The sequence below is a fragment of the Urtica dioica genome, chromosome 4, assembly GCF_054948205.1.
Source record: "Urtica dioica subsp. dioica isolate 48M chromosome 4, U.dioica_male_clone48M_v1_H2, whole genome shotgun sequence".
Taxonomy (NCBI): Eukaryota; Viridiplantae; Streptophyta; class Magnoliopsida; order Rosales; family Urticaceae; genus Urtica; species Urtica dioica.
In genome coordinates, this window is record NC_142759.1 from 8,171,943 (window position 1) to 8,191,542 (window position 19,600).

General features: G+C 37.0%; 2 protein-coding genes across 4 annotated transcripts; both read left to right on the forward strand.

Annotated features, from left to right (window-relative positions):
- The first annotated feature begins 683 nt into the window (after positions 1–683).
- On the forward strand, positions 684–11,291 carry LOC149400025 (Transducin/WD40 repeat-like superfamily protein). Of its 2 annotated transcripts, none has more exons than XM_089611183.1 (25): positions 684–896; positions 1,010–1,181; positions 1,545–1,654; positions 2,069–2,234; positions 2,339–2,439; positions 2,561–2,633; positions 2,713–2,848; positions 3,156–3,316; positions 3,507–3,631; positions 3,740–3,839; positions 4,032–4,128; positions 4,654–4,708; positions 4,831–4,932; positions 5,014–5,160; positions 5,264–5,426; positions 5,528–5,758; positions 5,837–5,991; positions 6,481–6,609; positions 6,735–6,852; positions 7,061–7,256; positions 7,562–7,673; positions 7,750–7,904; positions 8,586–10,002; positions 10,097–10,291; positions 10,467–11,291. In XM_089611183.1, exons 2-25 carry the CDS (start codon positions 1,049–1,051, stop codon positions 10,935–10,937), a joined length of 4,848 nt encoding a protein of 1,615 aa, XP_089467309.1. In that variant the 5' UTR covers positions 684–896; positions 1,010–1,048; the 3' UTR covers positions 10,938–11,291. The 2 variants fall into 2 exon arrangements, with proteins under 2 accessions (XP_089467309.1, XP_089467310.1); XM_089611184.1 differs by having other exon boundaries at positions 708–896; positions 1,006–1,181.
- Positions 11,292–13,619: 2,328 nt separating this feature from the next.
- On the forward strand, positions 13,620–19,257 carry LOC149400026 (nicotinate phosphoribosyltransferase 2-like). 2 transcript variants are annotated; one of them, XM_089613123.1, is made up of 15 exons: positions 13,620–14,150; positions 14,585–14,732; positions 15,128–15,247; positions 15,346–15,480; positions 15,588–15,649; positions 15,824–15,899; positions 16,090–16,191; positions 16,456–16,572; positions 17,005–17,063; positions 17,460–17,634; positions 17,783–17,917; positions 18,003–18,101; positions 18,190–18,298; positions 18,383–18,495; positions 18,875–19,257. In XM_089613123.1, exons 1-15 carry the CDS (start codon positions 13,999–14,001, stop codon positions 18,950–18,952), a joined length of 1,680 nt encoding a protein of 559 aa, XP_089469249.1. In that variant the 5' UTR covers positions 13,620–13,998; the 3' UTR covers positions 18,953–19,257. The 2 variants fall into 2 exon arrangements, with proteins under 2 accessions (XP_089469249.1, XP_089469250.1); XM_089613124.1 differs by having other exon boundaries at positions 14,012–14,150; positions 15,151–15,247.
- The last annotated feature ends 343 nt before the right edge of the window (positions 19,258–19,600 follow it).

A 19,600-nucleotide genomic window follows, 5' to 3' on the forward strand; every position in this document is an offset into this window, starting at 1 on the left:
CCAATTTAAACGTTTGATATTGCTAAATAACAAACTTTGATAAATATTAGGTAAATAGACAATTTCATATATTTACAAACGTAAATCTTAAGTAAATTACCACTTACGTATATTAAGTCATGTAATCATTTAAGACTATTTATCTAACATTTACCAAATGTTGACTACTTAGCAATATCAAACATTTAAATTTGCTATTTCTCTAATTTTTTGAATTTAATTATGTCAAATTTGTAACACAAGCAACTACTAGTTATAGAGATTTGTTAGAAACTTATGAAGAATTAAATCTTATCATGTCAAATTTGTACATTACAAAAGAAAAATTGTAGATAAGAACTGTCGAATTCGTAATATTTAGATTTAGGTTAAATATGCACATACAAAAAATTGCAAGTAAAAAAAAAAAAAAGTAAGTTGAAAATTACAATCAATCGTTCATAAAGGACAAAGAAGAAGTAGAAATGTATGGCACGAGTTTTACATACAGAGAAAATGTATTTTTCTTCTATTACAAACTAATTTATGAGAATATATCTCGTATGAAAAAAAAAAAAAAACTACTTATTTGAGGGAGCGGGGTGTTTACCGCGTCAAGTTAATCCTAATGGGTGTAAATGATAAAAGTAAAATTGAGCGGGTTTATTTCAGAATTAGAAACCTTTTCTGGGCTGTACACCTAATTTATCTTTTTTTTTTTTGTAAAAATATAGACAGCCCAGTGGAAATTGATAGAATCTGAGCCCGACACACCATTACTCGGATTCGTCTCACGCATTCTTGCTCGTCTCTGATCTTACACACCAAAACACATCCTGTTATGCTCGTCGTCGCTCTCTATCTCCACGAACGATCTTCCATTGAAATGACCTGTCATCCTGCTTAACGTTACACAGGTAAGCTCTCAATGCGTCAACGTCGTCCAATTAAGATCTGTGCTATATTCCATCTCTCACTCTCTCCCGCGATCGGTTCATGTCGTTTCCGTTGCAATTGCGATCTAAGCCAGGTCTAGTCTGACAATACATTGGGCGAATCAAGAGGAGCCATGGAGTGGACGACGGTGGAGCATCTGGATCTGCGCCATGTCGGGAGTGGCCTGAAGCCGCTGCAGCCTCACGCCGCGGCGTTTCATCCTCACCAAGCTCTCGTCGCCGTCGCCATCGGAAGCTACATCATAGGTTAGAATTATGTTCTCACATCTTTTCTCCGATAGCTCATATTTTTTTCCCGATAGCTCCTATCTGTGAATTTCGATTTAGGAATGTTCATTGGAGTAAAGATATCTGTTTAAAGAAATAGGTTCCGTGCTTGTTCTGCGTTTGGATTTTGCGATTTCCGTGTGCTTGGAAACATAATATGGAAATATCATATTCAAATATTGTCGTTTCTTTGTTTCGATTCGTTTTTTATTTTCTTGTTTCTCGTTGGTTAGCTTAAAGCTAAAAAAATGTGGCTTATGTATTTTTTTTTTATTAAGAAAAAGATGTTCAAATGCTCTCCTTCCTGCTCATTTATCAGTACTATAATCTTTTTGCATACAGAATTCGATGTGATGACAGGAAGCAAGATATCTTCTATCAATATTGGATCACCTGTCGTGCGTATGTCGTACAGCCCTACAAGCGGGCATGCCGTAATCGCCATCCTTGAGGTCTGTCCAACTATGTTTGCTTTTATTTAACAATTCTGAGTTTCTCATTATAAGTGAATCTTTTGAAGTACATGAACACACGTTGTTAGTGTTAGCATGTTAGGAACCCCCCAACTGTAACTCACTATTTATCTTGCTAGATACTAGATAGGTCTCAAGCAATATTAACCACAGAGAGATCACCGATCTCCTGTGTACTTGCTGAATCTCCACCATGATCCCCTCTTTGCCCCTCAATGTGTAGGGAGCTAATACTAAGTGTAAATCTAGTGTAACTATAAAAAAATCTCTGTTGTTAAAGAGCTTATTTGCCATGTAAAAGACAGAATGTTTTCTTCATTGTCTGTTTCGTAGCTGCGAAATTATGTTCTGTGTTCTACATATTTCATCTAATTCTCTCTTTTTTTTTTTTAGGATTGTACCATTCGGTCATGTGACTTTGATGCTGAGCAAACCTGCGTGCTTCATTCTCCAGAAAAGAAAATGGAACAAATTTCTGCTGATTCAGAAGTCCATCTTGCTCTGACCCCTCTGCAGCCTGTCGTCTTCTTCGGATTCCATCGCAGAATGAGTGTGACAGGTCTGAATCTTTTTGTTTAGTTTGTGTTCTGTGGATTAATAGGGTGTTTAGTTACCTCATTGTGGTTTTATCATTCTAAATGTAAACCATTTATGTGCATGAAGTTGTGGGAACTGTTGAAGGAGGTAGAGCACCAACAAAAATAAAAACAGACTTGAAAAAGCCTATCGTCAATCTTGCTTGCCATCCTCGTCTCCCTATTCTGGTAATGAAGTTTGTTGATGTCACCATCTTTGTCACATTCTTGTTTAATCTAAATTGAAGACCAGCTAGCTCATAATAATTCACTGATTATGGAGTCATTTGTTTCCCTCTCTTCGTGTCAGTACGTGGCTTATGCAGATGGTTTGATTCGAGCGTACAACATACAGACATACGCTGTTCATTACACATTACAGCGTAAGATGAACTGACATTGCTTATTTCTTGCTTGAAGTGAACAAATGAGCTCCATGTAAATGTTTCTTTGCTATTTCAGTTGACACTACAATAAAGCTTATCGGTGCTGGTGCGTTTGCTTTTCATCCGACGCTGGAATGGATATTTGTTGGTGATCGACGGGGTACGCTTCTGGCATGGGATGTCTCAACAGAGAGACCCAACATGATTGGGATGTAAGTAGAGTGTTGAAAGGCTTCCTTAAACTCGGCACCCTTTTATTTTGAAGTATGCTTGTTGCAAAGAATTTTTGTAGCATAAGTTTGCTCCTATTATTTTTTTAAAAAAAGGAGCATAAGTTTGCTTCTAATGATAATAACTTAACGTTCATTGACATAACTGGATAGATTCTGCTTTCAATTATTTAAGTTGATGGTATCTGATCATAACTAGCACAGTCATTTGTCGTTTTACATTTTACTCATGTATGTAATTACACAAGGAAAGTATGTCATTTATCATTTACTCTTACCTGTTAATCAGCACCCAAGTAGGTTCTCAACCAATAACATCAGTCGCTTGGCTTTCAACGCTGCGGATACTTGTAACTGTGTCTAAGGATGGAAATCTCCAAGCATGGAAGACAAGGGTCATACTCAATCCTAACAGGCCTCCGATGCAAGCAAATTTTTTTGAGGCTGCAGGTTAGTTGTCGTTTTGTTAAAGTTGCATGCATGTGCATGATCACTATTTTTTTTCTTCATGTTGATTTATCTTAACTTGATATCATCGACCTTTTAACACACACTTATTATGCAGCTCTAGAAGCTCACTTGTTAATGTGTAGAATTTATGAACTTGACAGTACTGACCATTAACACACTTATAATGCAGCTATTGAATCGATTGATATCCCTCGCGTCCTTTCTCAACAGGGTGGAGAAGCAGTCTATCCATTGCCGCGAATTAAGTCTCTAGAAGTTCATCCCAAATTAAATTTAGCGGCGCTGCTGTTTGTAGTAAGTACAACAGTTTCCATAAGTTGAATGGGATATCTTTTAGACTCTAGAGAGTTTTATTTGATAATTTTCAGACTCAAGAAATTAAGACTTCTTATATGCTGGCAGAATATGACAAGCGGAGACAATGTGAAAAACAGGGCTGCATATACTAGGGAGGGAAGGAAACAGCTGTTTGCAGTTTTGCAAAGTGCAAGGGGCTCTTCAGGTGACTGGTTAAGTAACCGAATTATTCCAAGGACATTTCACATTTTTATAAATTGATTTTGTCTGTCATACACTAATTTCTGAACAATTTCTTTTATTCTGGTTTGTTGCTAACCTTGCTGTCATGTTCCTTCGAATGTGTATTGTCTTCCCTTTTCTGTGGAAAATTTATGCTAATTGATGTACGTTACAGCTTCTGTCTTGAAAGAAAAGCTTTCATCATTGGGTTCGTCTGGAATATTAGCTGATCATCAACTCCAAGCACAGCTGCAGGAGCATCATTTGAAAGGGTTAGTACAACTACCACCTCTGAACTTAATCTTAAATTTCCTCAACTGTAAGCAATTTTCTTTCCGCGGATATAGATTAGTTTTATATGTTGGAATCAAGGTGAACGGTTCCTCAGTAGAGTGATATGTGAATGACCTCACATGCCTTAATTCTTTGCTTCAAATTTTTATATTATGTTATCATTTTATTTAAATAATATTACTTCTAATTGATCATGTGCTATTAATAATAGTTCATTTACCTGCTAAGACCACTTTTATGGCTACCTGATGGGGGATCTCCGTCAGCGCAAGATTTGTATATTTGGTGACCAAGCTTTTTTTAGGACTTATGGGATATAATAGACAGAAGTATCTCCTTATGGTTTTCGATTCCTTTTTCAGATTTGAGCTCCTTTCCTTTGTCCCATATCTATCGAGATTGATTTTGAGTGCTTTAGTTTGTATTTTTCTTTGGCTTCCAAAGCTTTCTTTATTTTATTTAAGATTCTCCTATTAAGAAGCAATAATTCATGTACCTTTCAGTGGTGGTGGACAACTTACAATATCAGACATTGCACGAAAGGCTTTTCTTTACAGTGTATGTTGCTTTTTCATATCCCTGTTTCTTTGAAAGGTTTTGAGTTCTTCCATGTGTTTTTATATTTAGTCGATCAAGACATCAATTCAAAATTTGACTAACATGCCTATTACAATTTACAGCATTTCATGGAAGGTCACTCTAAAACAGCTCCAATTACTCGGCTGCCACTCATAACTATGTTAGACACTAAACATCGTTTAAAGGATACGCCGGTTTGTGTGGTAAGGTTTTGTGGTTGGTGTACTCAAATTTTAAGTGCTGGGACAGAGTCGTGAATGATAATACCTCTTGGTTACTTGCAGCCAATTAACTTGGAGCTCAATTTCTTCAATAGAGAAAACCGGGTTCTTCATTATCCTGTTAGGACATTTTACGTGGATGGTGCAAACCTTATGGCACATAATTTATGTACAGGAGCAGATAGCATCTATAAAAAACTTTATACCTCGGTAAACTTCATGGGTTCTAATCTTTATGGTTCCGATTTATATATTTACTAACTCTTTTAAATAAATGTCAGGCTTCTAAGTTTTGTTTCCTTGTCTTTCCTAGATTCCAGGAAATGTGGAATACCATTCAAAATGCATGATTTATAGTAAAAAACAGCATATGTTTCTTGTTGTTTACGAGTTCAGTGGTTCTACAACTGAAGTGGTTGTTTATCGAGAAAACTCAGATTCTCAAACAGCTAACAGTAAAAGCACTACAGTGAAAGGTGAAGTTTACAAGGAATGTGTTTTTGTTGTCTATTTTTTGAAAAATCAAACCACCAATGCCAGCAATGATTTACGTTCACATGAATGTTTGAATTTATAGGTCGCGATGCAGCATTTATTGGCTCAAATGATAATCAATTTGCAATTCTCGACGATGACAAGACTGGATTGTCATTATATATTCTTCCTGGAAAGACATCTCAGGAAACTAATGAAAAAAATGAGGCACTTCAAGAAAGTCAATCTGAGGACACTGGTACTGGATCTATCCGAGGTCCGCTGCAATTTACATTTGAAGATGAAGTTGATCGTATCTTTTCGACTCCGTTAGGTGAGTACATACCTTCTCATCTGGTAATTTTGAAATACAACTAACACATGTGCTAATGATAGTCTCGTATGATTTTAGAGTCATCCTTGATATTTGCCTCACACGGGAATCAGATTGGCTTGGTCAAGCTGGTTCAAGGGTACCGCCTATCAACTACTGATGGTCATAATTTATCAACAAAAGGTGAAACGAAAAGATCAATCAAGTTGAAGATGAAAGAGACTGCTCTCCAGGTAATTCAGTATTTTAAACAAAAAGTTTGTTACTTAAATGATCGAAAATATGAGAAGCTTAATTCCATTGATCAGCCATAAGGTATATACAAAGTTGAAAGAATAACTATAAAATAGGAGAGAAATCAGGAATTATTATATGTTGTTGGCTAGATCACCATCCACCACCTAGTTCGATAGAGAGAGATCACACAGAGCCAGAGAGAGAGAGAGAGGAAGTGATAGTTTATTAAAATTTGTTCATTAATCATATTTATATTATGAACTTGTCCAATTTTTATTAAATATTAGATGGAAGGACGGAATATGTAACAGTTTAACAGTTTAAACGTTAGGTGCATTTAAAAATTTAAACGTTTGATGTGCTTAAAATTAAGGGACATTTTAAATCGCGGTTAAACTTTTGGGTGTATTTTTACACTTATACAAACAAATGATGTTTGCCTATGTTGGTGTTTAGAAAAGTTCTTGCTTGTTCAAATTTTGCAGGTTCAGTGGCAAGAAACTCTCCGAGGTTATGTTGCAGGAATATTAACTACACAAAGGGTGCTACTAGTATCGGCAGACCTTGAAATACTTGCTAGTAGCTCGACAAAATACGACATGGGACTCCCTTCAATATCCTCAATGAAGTTTCATAACAAATTCTTTGTTTCTATTTACTATTTATACTTGTTATGTTTTTACACTTGTGTGGCACTTTTTTGCTTTATGGGTTTGTTTAGCACTTAACCGTGGTGCACTTTAGATCCCTGCTATGGGTTGGTCCTGCTTTGCTGTTTTCTACTGCCACTGGAATCAATGTGCTTGGCTGGGATGGAAAAGTGAGAACCATTCTCTCAATAAACATGCCACACGCAGGTAGATTAACTAAAGCCTTCTTTTCATGTTCAATATTTTTTAATTTCTAAAAAAAATGCCACACGGAGGTAGAAACCATAAGCTCTGGATACATTTGTTAATTTATTTTAGATTATAGAACATTGCTGTCGTTTTGTCTAGCTATCGTACTTCGACATACCCTTCTCGATCACTACCATTATGACCCTTCAACTGAATTTTTCTACAGTTTTGGTCGGAGCTTTAAATGATCGTCTGCTACTAGCAAACCCAACAGAAATAAATCCTAGACAAAAGAAAGCAGTCGAGATCAAGAGTTGCCTGGTCGGGCTACTTGAACCTATTCTGATTGGATTTTCCACCATGCAAGAAAGGTTTGAGCAGAAGCTTGACCTTTCTGAAATACTATACCAAATTACATCAAGGTATTCTTTCTAACCGTGGCTAGTTTGACTTTACATTGTTTTCTTGGAAACCCAAGGCCCTGAACACCAGGTTTTAGGAGGTAACAGTAATTTTGTTCAGCTCATAGGATTTGAACCTCTAACTGCTGCCTCAGTAATACTCACAAGTTCACTTCCTTCCTTTTGAACCGATGCCCTAACGATGTTTGACTTTAATATTTGAATGCCCTGGCGTGGACTTTAAATTGTTATTCCTACATTTTTAGTGCTTTTATGTTAGAGTATCATATTTGGTTCTGACATCTCAATCTATTTTCTGGTTAAAGGTTTGACAGCTTGCGGATCACCCCTAGGTCTCTTGATATTCTTGCTAGAGGTCCTCCAGTGTGTGGAGATCTTGCTGTGTCATTATCCCAAGCGGGCCCGCAATTTACTCAAGTAAGTTGTCAGTTGGTTACTTTGCAAGATCTTTTACTCGTTAAATGTGGTTACTTAACATGTTTAAAAAACATAGGTGTTACGAGGAGTCTATGCCATCAAAGCTCTTCGCTTTTCTACTGCTTTATCTGTTTTAAAAGACGAGTTTCTTCGTTCTAGAGATTATCCACGATGCCCTCCAACCTCTCATTTGTTTCATCGTTTCCGCCAGCTGGGCTACGCTTGTATCAAGTACGCAGATAATAGAAATAATGCTCTTTTTATTTATATATTTATTTATTCATTCTTTGTTTTCCACACTCTTTCAAATGTCCATAAAAGCCTGGTCAAGAACAATATTGGATTCTACAGAAATAATATATTTATCTACTATGGCACGTCTGATAATTTTTTTCCCTTTTTTTTTTCTCACATATTTGTTTTAGTTTCCAAAAAAAAAAAAAAAAGTTACTGTAATAGTAAGGATGCTGATTATTCGTTATTATTATTATTTTGAAGATTTTGGGGAAATATCTTGTAGTCGGGCAAACAAACATTTCCTTCCTAATTGAGTGCATCTCTTGTTTATCTACCTTACTCCTTACTCTTTACGCATGACTAGAAAGCTGATTTTGTGCCAGGAACATTGTTAATATGTCGAGTAATTGATTGCAATAGGTAATGCATTCTGAGACGTTTAAAACTACTTGTAATGGAATGATGATGCATTATAACATCTTAAAGCATGCCTCACTTTTTTTTTTATACTTTATTAGTTTTTTTTTTCTTATCTAAATTTATTTTTCTGCTATTTAATCTTTGAAATACAAAGCCCATGTCCGCTTTCTTTAGTTTACCGCTTCTTTTTTCATGTTGGTGATGTTCTGGTGATTCTCTTACTAAACAAGATATGATAAAATGCTTGAACTTCAGGTTTGCTCAGTTTGACAGTGCTAAAGAAACTTTTGAAGTCATATCGGATTATGAGAGCCTTCTTGGTCTTTTTATATGCCACCTAAATCCCAGTGCAATGCGTCGGCTAGCCCAAAAATTGGAAGAAGATGGAGCTGATCCAGAACTAAGGCGGTACTGTGAGAGGATATTACGAGTACGCTCTTCTGGGTGGACACAGGGAATTTTCGCTAATTTTGCTGCTGAGAGTATGGTTCCTAAAGGTCCCGAATGGGGTGGCGGAAACTGGGAAATTAAAACCCCTACGAACCTAAAGGCTATACCTCAGTGGGAGTTAGCTGGTGAAGTCTTGCCGTACATGAGAACTGATGATGGTGCGATCCCATCCATAATTGCAGATCACATTGGCGTTTACTTGGGTTCAATCAAAGGAAGAGGCAACATTGTAGAAGTAAGGGAAGACAGCCTTGTCAAAGCTCTGGTGCCACCTGCAGGTGGGGAAAATAAGCCCAATGCGCTTTCGATGGTTTCTAGTACATCTAATAAGCCCAAAGGAGCGTCTGATGGGGATTCCAAGGGTGAATCGTTGATGGGTCTCGAAACCCTCACCAAAAAGTTTCCCGACTCTACTGCTAAAGCAGATGAACAGGCTAAAGCAGAAGAAGAATTCAAGAAATCCTTCGCTACTGCCGACGGTAGCAGTAGCGACGAGGAGGGTGTGTCGAAAACTAAAAAATTACACATTAGAATACGGGAAAAACCAATTGCTTCTACAACAGTGGACGTGAATAAGATCAAAGAAGCTACATTCAAGCTCAGTGAAGGGCTGGGTCTGCCGATAAGCAGGAGTAAGTCAATGTTGAGCGGGCCTCAGGATCTCAGCCAGATTTTATCACAGCCATCTGCTTCTAGCGCTTCGACTTCTGCGCCGGCAGTTTCCGCACCTGTCGACCCATTCGCTACAGTTTCATTCACGCAACCTGCAAACTTATCACAGCCAACATCGACAGCGACCGGTACGGGAGTCACAGCTGGACCGATTCCAGAAGATTTCTTCCAGAATACAATACCATCCCTACAGGTCGCGGCCCAACTCCGTCCTCCGGGGTCATATATTTCAGCGCTGAACCCGGCTTCTCAAGGGGTTCAAGGAAACAATGCAGCCGCAAATTATGCTCAGGCGTCCCAACAACCTGATGTTGGCGTTCCACCTCAAGCCGCTCAACAACCTGTTTCAATGGAACAGATTGGACTTCCCGACGGTGGTGTTCCTCCGCAAGCCTCAGCACAGACGGGCAACGGTGCTCTGCCTCAGGCCCCAGCAGTGCGGGTCCCACTTTCCACACAACCTCTTGACCTAAGTGTCCTTGGAGTAGCAGATTCTGGAAAGCCTCTACCCCGTCCTACTTCACCACCATCTTCCGTTCGTCCTGGCCAGGTAAAATCAAAACTCAGCCGATCTGCATATATCTCAGTAATAAAAACATCCACATTCTGTTTCTTTGACAATTGTTGTGGATCTTTGATGCCAGGTGCCCCGTGGTGCCACTGCCTCTGTATGCTTCAAGACCGGAGTTGCCCACCTAGAACAAAATCAACTTTCAGATGCTTTATCTTGTTTTGATGAAGCTTTCCTCGCTCTTGCAAAGGATAATTCCCGTGGGTCTGATATCAAAGCTCAAGCAACCATTTGTGCGCAGTACAAGTTAGCAGTTAATCTTCTTCGGGTACGTATTACGACTCCGCAATGAATATTATGGACGACTCTGTTCTTGTGCCTTTCTAATCATAATTCATCACCACGTAAACAGAATTATCAGGACGGTTATTGTCTCAGTCCCTTGTTATATATTAAAAAGAACTGTATACTTACATGTTAAATTTATCATTTCATCGGTACAGGAAATCGGCCGTCTACAGAGAGTCCAAGGAGCTAGTGCCATTAGTGCGAAAGATGAGATGGCAAGACTTGCGCGTCACCTGGGTTCGTTGCCTCTTCTGGCAAAGCATAGGATAAATTGCATTCGAACGGCCATCAAACGGAACATGGAAGTACAAAACTTTGCTTACTCCAAGCAAATGCTTGAACTTCTTCTATCCAAAGCACCTCCGAGTAAGCAGGACGAGCTACAAAGCCTGATCAACATGTGTGTTCAGAGGGGTATGACCAACAAGTCCATTGACCCACTGGAAGATCCGTCACACTTCTGTTATGCCACTCTGAGTCGTCTCTCGACTATTGGTTACGATGTCTGCGATCTCTGTGGTGCAAAGTTTTCGGCCCTCTCAAGCCCAGGATGCATTATCTGTGGCATGGGAAGCATTAGGAGATCAGATGTGCTTTCTGTGCCAGTTCCTTCGCCATTTGGCTGATTTTTGCGAGATACCATTTTGCGTGCAACATAATACCCATCAAAGCAGCCAGGCGATTTGTGTAATTTGTTTGTGGTTGAGTTTATTTGCCGTGTTAACTTGTGTGTTGTTTAGAGCCAAGCGGCTTAGTGTGTCATATTGTATTTCGTTTTTTTGTTTTTTTTTTTTTGGCCCTAGATCGGTGTATCTTTACTACTCAGTTTTGTAAAGTGCCATTCTGCTTTGTAAAATCACGGGTGCTTGAATCGAGGATAAAATTACCTATTTTTTAACTGATGCGCATGCAAGCCTGGATGCCTTGCCTTAGGTATTTCTGGTCCATTTTGTGTAAGGTTGATTTTCTTTGAAATTTCATTGAATGGTCCGTTTTTTTTTTTTTTTTTTTTTTTTTTTTTTTAATAATAATATATAATATTTGAAAAGAGAAACTTAAATAATTAACTACCATCTAAGCCTATCATTATTTTTTTTAAGTCATTATGTCATGTGACACTTAGTCATTTTTTTTTTCAATTTTCTCTGACTAAAAGCTGGGAAAAAAAAATCAATATGTGGCATTTTTTTTTTAAATTATATAAAATATCAATTTAAAATTGACTAGCTAAGTAGTCAAAGTTTTAATTCATTAACAAAATAATTAGTATTGTTGTTAGACTTTGTCCTACATGAAATTAGTATTGCTATTGGACTTCGTCATAAAAAGAACATCTGAGACGAAAAACGAGCACAAGCCCAGGCCCAGAGACAAACTTGAGGTCTGACCTATGTGGCATGGGACACCTTGTGACGATGTAGACCATTTTAAGCTCAACCTGTCATGAATAGATGATGAGCTAAGCCATTTTTGGCTTGGTCATCATTAATGAAACGACGAGCTTAGAAATTTTTGGCTTAGTCCGTCACAAGCAATTAATCAGCTAAGCTATTTCTAGCTTTGCCCGTTGCATGAGTCATATCGAGCTAAGCCTTTTTCGGCTTAGCACGCCATGAAAAATCCTGCGAGCCAAGCCTAATTAGGCTAAGCTCGGTCATGCGACCAACGAAGAAAACTTCTTCAATACGCCTTTAAATTGCGGGTCTCGAAGACTATTCAATAATATTTTTCTCAAACGTTTCTCCAACTCCGGATTAAGCAACAGAAGTGTCCCGAGTGGGAAGAGGAAACTGGTTTAACCTCGACGTGTCTCGGGGAAAAGCGGAGCTCAGCCAGCCTCCACAAATAGAAGTGGGATATCATAATTCAAGACATTTTTTTTTGCTTACATGCTTACTCAATGCGATTTATGATCGCTCTCCATCTTTCCCTCTCATTTATTGTGATCTTCGTGATTTTTTTTTTATTTTTTCGATTGTATTCATTCAATTATGTTTAATAAATAGCCCAACGCCATTATTTATAACAACAATTAGAAAAATAGCCAACTTAAACGTTTGATATTGCTAAATAGTCAAAATTTGGTAAATATTAGGTAAATAACCATAAATGATGACGTGACTTAATATGTCATGTATATTTACTTAATATTTACATTTGTAAATATATAAAATTGGTTATTTACCTAATATTTACCAAATCTTGGCTATTTAGCAATTCTCAACGTTTAAGTTGGCTATTTTGCTAAATTACCCTTATTTATAATTTCACAGTTATCTAATTATTTATTCATAGTGTAAAAATGCACATAACAACGCATAGGACATGCCTTAGATTCCACATGCACTGAAGAAATAGTTATTTTTTGCCTTTCTCTGTTAGACTTGGGATGACTCAGTTGTCGATTTTGATCTTCTTTTCGTTGGAAAGTTTATTTTCTAATCTCCGACGCTCAACACTAGTCCATGAGCTAAGTGAGGTGAGGATTCTAAATCTCGTCTCTAGAATTGGAGAGAGAAAGTGGGGAGGCAAAGAACTTTGGTATAACTGCTCTAAGTTAGAAACAATTTACCTCAATCTTCCGCCAATGGATCTTTGGCAAATGGGTTTCGGCTGATGGGTCTTCGATGAATTTGTTTTGGTTAATGCTCTTCAATGAATGGCTTTTGGCCAATGGATCTGTGACATATGAGTTTTGGCCAATAAATCTTTTGGAGATCATCAATTGGTCTTCGGCAAATGGATCTTCGACCATTGACAATTAGTCATTAGGTCATTGGTCATTGGAAACTTCTTTAGAACGGCCATTGGCTATTTCTTAGAATGGCCATTGGTTATTAGCCATCAGCCATTGACCATTCGGATGGGTCATTGGTCATTGGCCATTGGAAATTCTTTCGGGTAGGTTTTCGTACATTGGCTATTGGAAACTCTTTTGGATGGATCATTGGCCATTCATATCGACCATTGGCCATATTTTTGGTTTTGGAGTTTTGATGGGTAAGGTATTTTTGAGTTGTTTCTCGAGTTAAATTGTCGTTTTTTTATTTAGAATAATGACGTTATAAATAATAATAAAAAAAGTAAAAATAGACACATAAAATAAATATGTGTGGTAATTGTGATAATGTGGCATTTATCAAAACAAATGGAATGAATGTGGCATTTACCATTCTAATTGACTTGCATATTTAGGGTATTTTACAAAAATTTCCAATTTTTTAATTAAATTTTCCCTTCCATTCAATACATGTGGTTCTTTTCTATCTTCCTTGGAATTTGATATTTTCATATTTCCAAATAATGCTTGGACTTCCGGGATTCAGTCAAAAGTCGACCCCCCCTTTTCCACGTTAAAACTTGGTACTGGGGCTTCAGTCTTCTTGACTATATTAACGTCTAAAGTTGTTTAAAAAAGAAAAAAGGAATTTTCGTTGATAGAAGAAACTTCTAAAACCAAATATTAACGTCGTCTTTCATTCTGCCGCGTCACCCTTCAATCTCTCTCTCTCTCTCCTCTTTGTGTTTATATATATTTGTGTGGGCGTGTCGTTGATGTCCATACAATTGTTACAATTATAGTTGTGGACTGCAAAATAGAAAATTAGAATAAGAAAAGAGGGAATTAATTGTTGAAGAAGAAGAAGTAAAAAAAAAAAGAGGAAAAAGCAGAGAAAGTGTTCGATTATGGAGGCGATACAGAACGGTCCATGCGAGCACTCGCGTCGAGTCGTGGAAGCTCCGACGAACCCGATGGTGACGCCACTTCTCACGGATCTTTACCAGTTCACCATGGCCTACGCTTATTGGAAAGCCGGCAAGCACAACGAACGAGCCGTGTGAGTTTTTTCCTTCTTTCTTTCTCTCTCTCTCTCTCTCTCTCTCTCTCTCTCTCTCTCTCTTTTTTTCTCTGTTTTGCTGCGGAGAAATCTAATCATTATCGACGGAGGTTTGAAACTTTTTCCTTCACTTGTCTTTAATCAGAAGGTTTGTACGGATAGATTGGGATTTTGTTTTATTGCTAAAAGTTTGATTGGGGTTTTATTTTGAGGGTTTGGAATTTTTTTATTTTTTTTTTATTTTTTATTTTTTTTTTTGTCGTGAAGTACGTACGGAATCCGCTGGTTATATAAAATGGTTCATAGCAGTCTTGCCTGCATTTTTCTTTCTTGGATTGGATTGTTAATTGGATATTTACAAGTAACAATCTTGGAACACTAAATACATTATAGAGTATCTGATAAGTAAAGGTTTATTTGTTTCTCTGCTGCAGATTTGATTTGTATTTTCGGAAGAATCCATTCGGCGGTGAATACACAGTCTTCGCTGGTTTAGAGGAGTGCATAAGACTCATTGCTAATTTCCAATTCAAAGAAGATGAGATCGCTTTTGTCCGCCAATGTTTACATTCTTCGTGTGAGGTAACCATTAATCGCTTCATCAGAGTATTTTGTTACGCTTAAACCTCACAAACCTGCCTGCACCAGTTGGACTTTTTTGCAAATTACATTCATAATGAAAGGATATTAGGTTATTTCTTCAGTGATCGGGGATGTGCTAAGCTTCATCATCAATTCAGTCCACATCTGCATGTAGTACCATCTTTATTAAATAGAAACTTAAAGAGGAAAATAACAAGATTGTGGTTTTAAATACTTTTGAGAGATGTTTGTTTGTGTGGTAACCTCATGGCTGACTGGTTTTGTACTTTTTTTTTTTTTTTTTAACTTTTAATACTTTCTTCGCTTAATAACATGTGATGATTTTAAGGTTGATAACTAAAGGTTTTTTTTTTTTTTTTTTCTTACTGATATAGGATGGCTTTTACGATTATCTTAGGGGTATTGACTGTTCTGATGTTGAAGTGTATGCGATCTCAGAGGGATCAGTTGTTTTCCCAAAGGTGCCGATGGTGAGAGTCGAAGGCCCAGTTGCGGTGAGTACAACTTCCCTCATATATATCTGCCTTGTTCAAATTATGTTTGTAAATGTCAATATTATTCCTTATATTATAAATATTATTATCAATTTCAGGTTGTTCAGCTGCTAGAAACTCCCTTTTTGAATCTGATTAATTATGCATCATTAGTTGCTACAAATGCCGCGAGGCATCGGTTTGTTGCTGGGAAATCAAAACTTCTTCTTGAGTTTGGGCTTCGACGAGCACAGGTAATAATGCCGTTTGCGAGTTGAGAAGCTCGGATGGTTGAATAATTTATAATTTAAATGGTTTTATACACTTTTTATATGAGAATACCATTTCTGTTTGATTTTAGGGACCTGATGGTGGTATTGGTGCATCGAAGTACTGCTATCTTGGAGGATTTGATGCCACAAGGTTATCTTGATTTATCTATTACTTATTTCAGAAGTTACCTTGGTTGATGCCACAAGGTTATCTTGATTTTAATAGACTGCAGACTCTGCAGTTATACATATCATCCAATATTAACATTATATATTGAGACAATACCCACTATAATCTCCCCCTTTTTTGTGCTGTGTTTTACAGTAACGTTGCAGCTGGGAAGTTATTTGGGATACCACTCCGTGGAACACATTCACATGCTTTTGTTAGCTCATTTATGGTTCGTATTATGAAACCAATATGAAAACCTAGTTTTGAAGTTATTAAGAGATGCCGTATCCAATAATATATATACTTTGATGTCTAACTTGCCGGATATTTATTTTGCATTCCCCGTTGTTGGACATCGATCTTGGTTTCTTACTTCTAACAATGGCCCTTCTTCGCTGCATCGGTTTGCAAATTTCCAGGGCACTGATGAGATTGTTGATAAATCACTTAAAAGCAAAGATGGCTTGACGACTTGTGAGGATTTTGTTAACCTGGCCCAGACTTGGTTAAGCAAAATTAAGGTATTTCAGCTTTAATCTTAGTTTGACTCTATCGCGATATATCGTCGAGTTTACTTGATTTTCATGGTGTTCACCCTCTATGTGATCACCCAGCACTTCCATTTCATGATATGAGGATCTATTTCAAGGAACTTTTATTTTAGTTCTTAGGGTATACATTATGCTGTATTGTAGTGGAAAATGTTAAGCTTTTTGTGAGGGGTGTGCATTTTGATTGGTGTTGTTCACATTGACTTATGGTATTGCAAACCGTCCTCGTTGCAGTCATCAGATTTATTGAACGGAACTTTCGGCGAAACCAATCAAAGCGAGTTGGCGGCGTTCATTTCTTATGCTTTAGCATTCCCTGATAACTTTCTGGCTCTTGTGGACACTTACGATGTAAGTAGTTACTTTTCTTGCCTAGTGGGCTATGTTTAATTAGCAGGAAATACTGTTAATCCAGTAAGCTCGCATATTTGAATAATGTATAACTGACAGATTTTCTGGGTACTGAAGCCTCTCTCAGTTATTGGAATTTTATCAGGCGTAGTTAACTGTTTATTGTCTCATCAAAACCAAGCCAGATTTTTTATACTGATTTTATTGGTACATTAAATATTGGTTGGAGTAGATAGTCTACAGTTTCTAGTAATTTCCTCTTTAATTGTGTATTGGTACATTAAATATTGGTTGGAGTAGATAGTCTACAGTTTCTAGTAATTTCCTCTTTAATTGTGTTTTATTATTTTTCTGTCTACCATTAATCTACTTAAGGCTTCCTTCTCTGGTAAATAATTTTTTTATGTGAAAAATCTACATTCATTTTACTAGGTTACGAGAAGTGGAATCCCAAACTTCTGCGCAGTTGCTTTAGCACTCAATGATCTGGGGTATGTTTAGAACTTTGATGTTATTAATTCCATTTGCCGCAAGAAATTTGTGGTTTCTGCCATAGAAGCCTGTATCATTTGGTGAAGTATGAAAACTATATTCCCCTTTTTTATACTACAAAAATAATGTCGCGACTTTCAAAAATAAACTTTTAAGTTGTAGAATAAAGATACAACTTGCTGAGGGATAGGATGACCATTCCTTTCTCTCTAATTACTTAGCTAGCTTCTTGCAAGATATACACGCATCTAAAACTGTGAACTGATATACAGTTCATGTTTATTTATTCTTCTTATGTTCTGTTGGGTTGTAATATTACTTTGTGAAACACTTATCTTTCGTTCCTACTTATCACTAAAAGTAATTGCGTGAACTTGTGTTATATTTTATGCCAGCTACAAAGCAGTAGGCATAAGGTTAGACTCTGGTGATCTAGCGTATCTGTCTTGCGAGAGTCGAAAGTTTTTCTGTACCGTGGAGGAAGTATTTGGCGTGTCTGGATTTGGAAAGATATGCATCACTGCTAGCAATGACCTTAACGAGGAAACCTTGGATGCTCTAAATAAACAGGTAATAATGCAATGATCTGACATCAAATTACTTATAAATCAGTTAGTCAAAGTAACAACAACAAAAAAGTAAGATTAGCACTGGGATGTTGGCATGTTGCGCCACATTGGTTGAAAGTCTGACTATAGAAATTTTCTTTCTTGAGCAGGGTCACGAGGTTGATTCTTTCGGGATTGGAACAAATGTGGTTACTTGCTATTCTCAAGCTGCCTTGGGCTGTGTTTTCAAGCTCGTTGAGATAAACAATCAGCCTCGCATCAAACTTTCTGAAGATGTTACCAAGGTAGTCTCAAAGCAGCTCTCCACTACCAGGCTTTCTTTAGCCTTTGCTTGGTTTTATTAATTTATGTTTTCACTGTGGATTCTAGGTTTCTATCCCTTGTAAAAAACGGTGCTACAGATTGTTCGGGAAAGAAGGCTATCCTTTGGTAGACATAATGACTGGAGAAAATGAACCACCCCCAAAGGTATATGCCAATTCATCTGTTGAAGGCTCTATTTTCTTTCTATCGCGCAAAAAAAGATACAATTTTGAATCTGTGTCATGATATGCAGGTCGGGGAGCGGATTCTCTGTCGTCATCCTTTTACTGAATCCAAAAGAGCATATGTGGTGCCACAGCGTGTTGAGGAGCTTCTCCAGTGTTATTGGCCAGGGAATTCAGGTATGAATCCAAAAGAAGTATGGTTTCGTGTATTCGATTGTAATGCTTATTGACAATGCGCACTTTTTTATACGTCTCTTGAAGTTGACATGAAAGAAGATCTGCCACCACTAAAGGAGATCAGACAGCGATGCATCAACCAACTTGAACAAATGCGCCCCGACCACATGAGGAGGCTTAACCCTACACCATACAAGGTTGGTACTAAACAAACGATAACAATGGAGACTTTGGTGTTAGGCTATTTTTCAGTATCCCTATTCACAGTTTTCATCCATCACCTGCCTTTTATTACCCAAGGAAAATAACAAATATTTCCCTAAACTTGTATCCATGTCTTCAAAATCAAATATATTATGGAGCTTAGTTATACTACTGAAAAATTTGAAAAATTGATTCAGGGGATATATTTATATATCAATTTAAGAAACTCAAGATTATTTAACTAATTTAGTGAAATACATGGAAGAAATGAATTTGAGAAAACTCATGGTTATGTTTGTTATTTTCCTGTTCGCGATACTTATTTCTTTTCGTTATCTTCTTTTTTTTTTTTTTTTTTTTCGTGATCGATAGGTGAGCGTTAGCGCAAAGCTGTACGACTTCATTCATTTCTTATGGCTGAATGAAGCTCCAGTTGGTGAGTTGCAGTGATATTTGGTGGTTTGAACTTTGAAGCTCCTTTGGCAGCATTAGGACACATTGGCAAGGCTTCGAAAATAAATTAAAATAAAATAAAATAAAAATAAAAGGTGTGCTCAGACGATGAGCATACAATTGCCCAAAATAGGAAAAGCGTAATTTTGTGTGTTATCATTAGGAAAGTAATTTATGCCTTCCGTTCTTATTTATTATTATTATTTGTTTTTTTGTTGCTGATTGTAACTACAGTAGGAAAGGGAATACTGAATCAGAAGCCAATTTTGTATTATTTGAAATCACATTATTTTTTTAGATTATTCTAATGTTTTATGAACTATTTTTGTATTGTTTTTTAATCATCCAATTAACATCACATTTAAAATTTCGGAAGTATAGTATACGTGGTAACATATTGGAAATACTGGACATTTTACATATCTGCGGGGAAATTTACGTGAATATTATCATTTCAACACTATCATAATCAACCACAAAGTAAATTTTTATGGATCTATTAATAAATGAATTGAGAAATTGTTATACCCTTAATAAAATCAGTTACGAAATTGCTGGATTTTGTGACAAATGGATCACGAAATCCAGCAGTTTTGTGATCGATCTTGATTTTCGTGATTGATTTGTGACGGAATCCTGAATTTC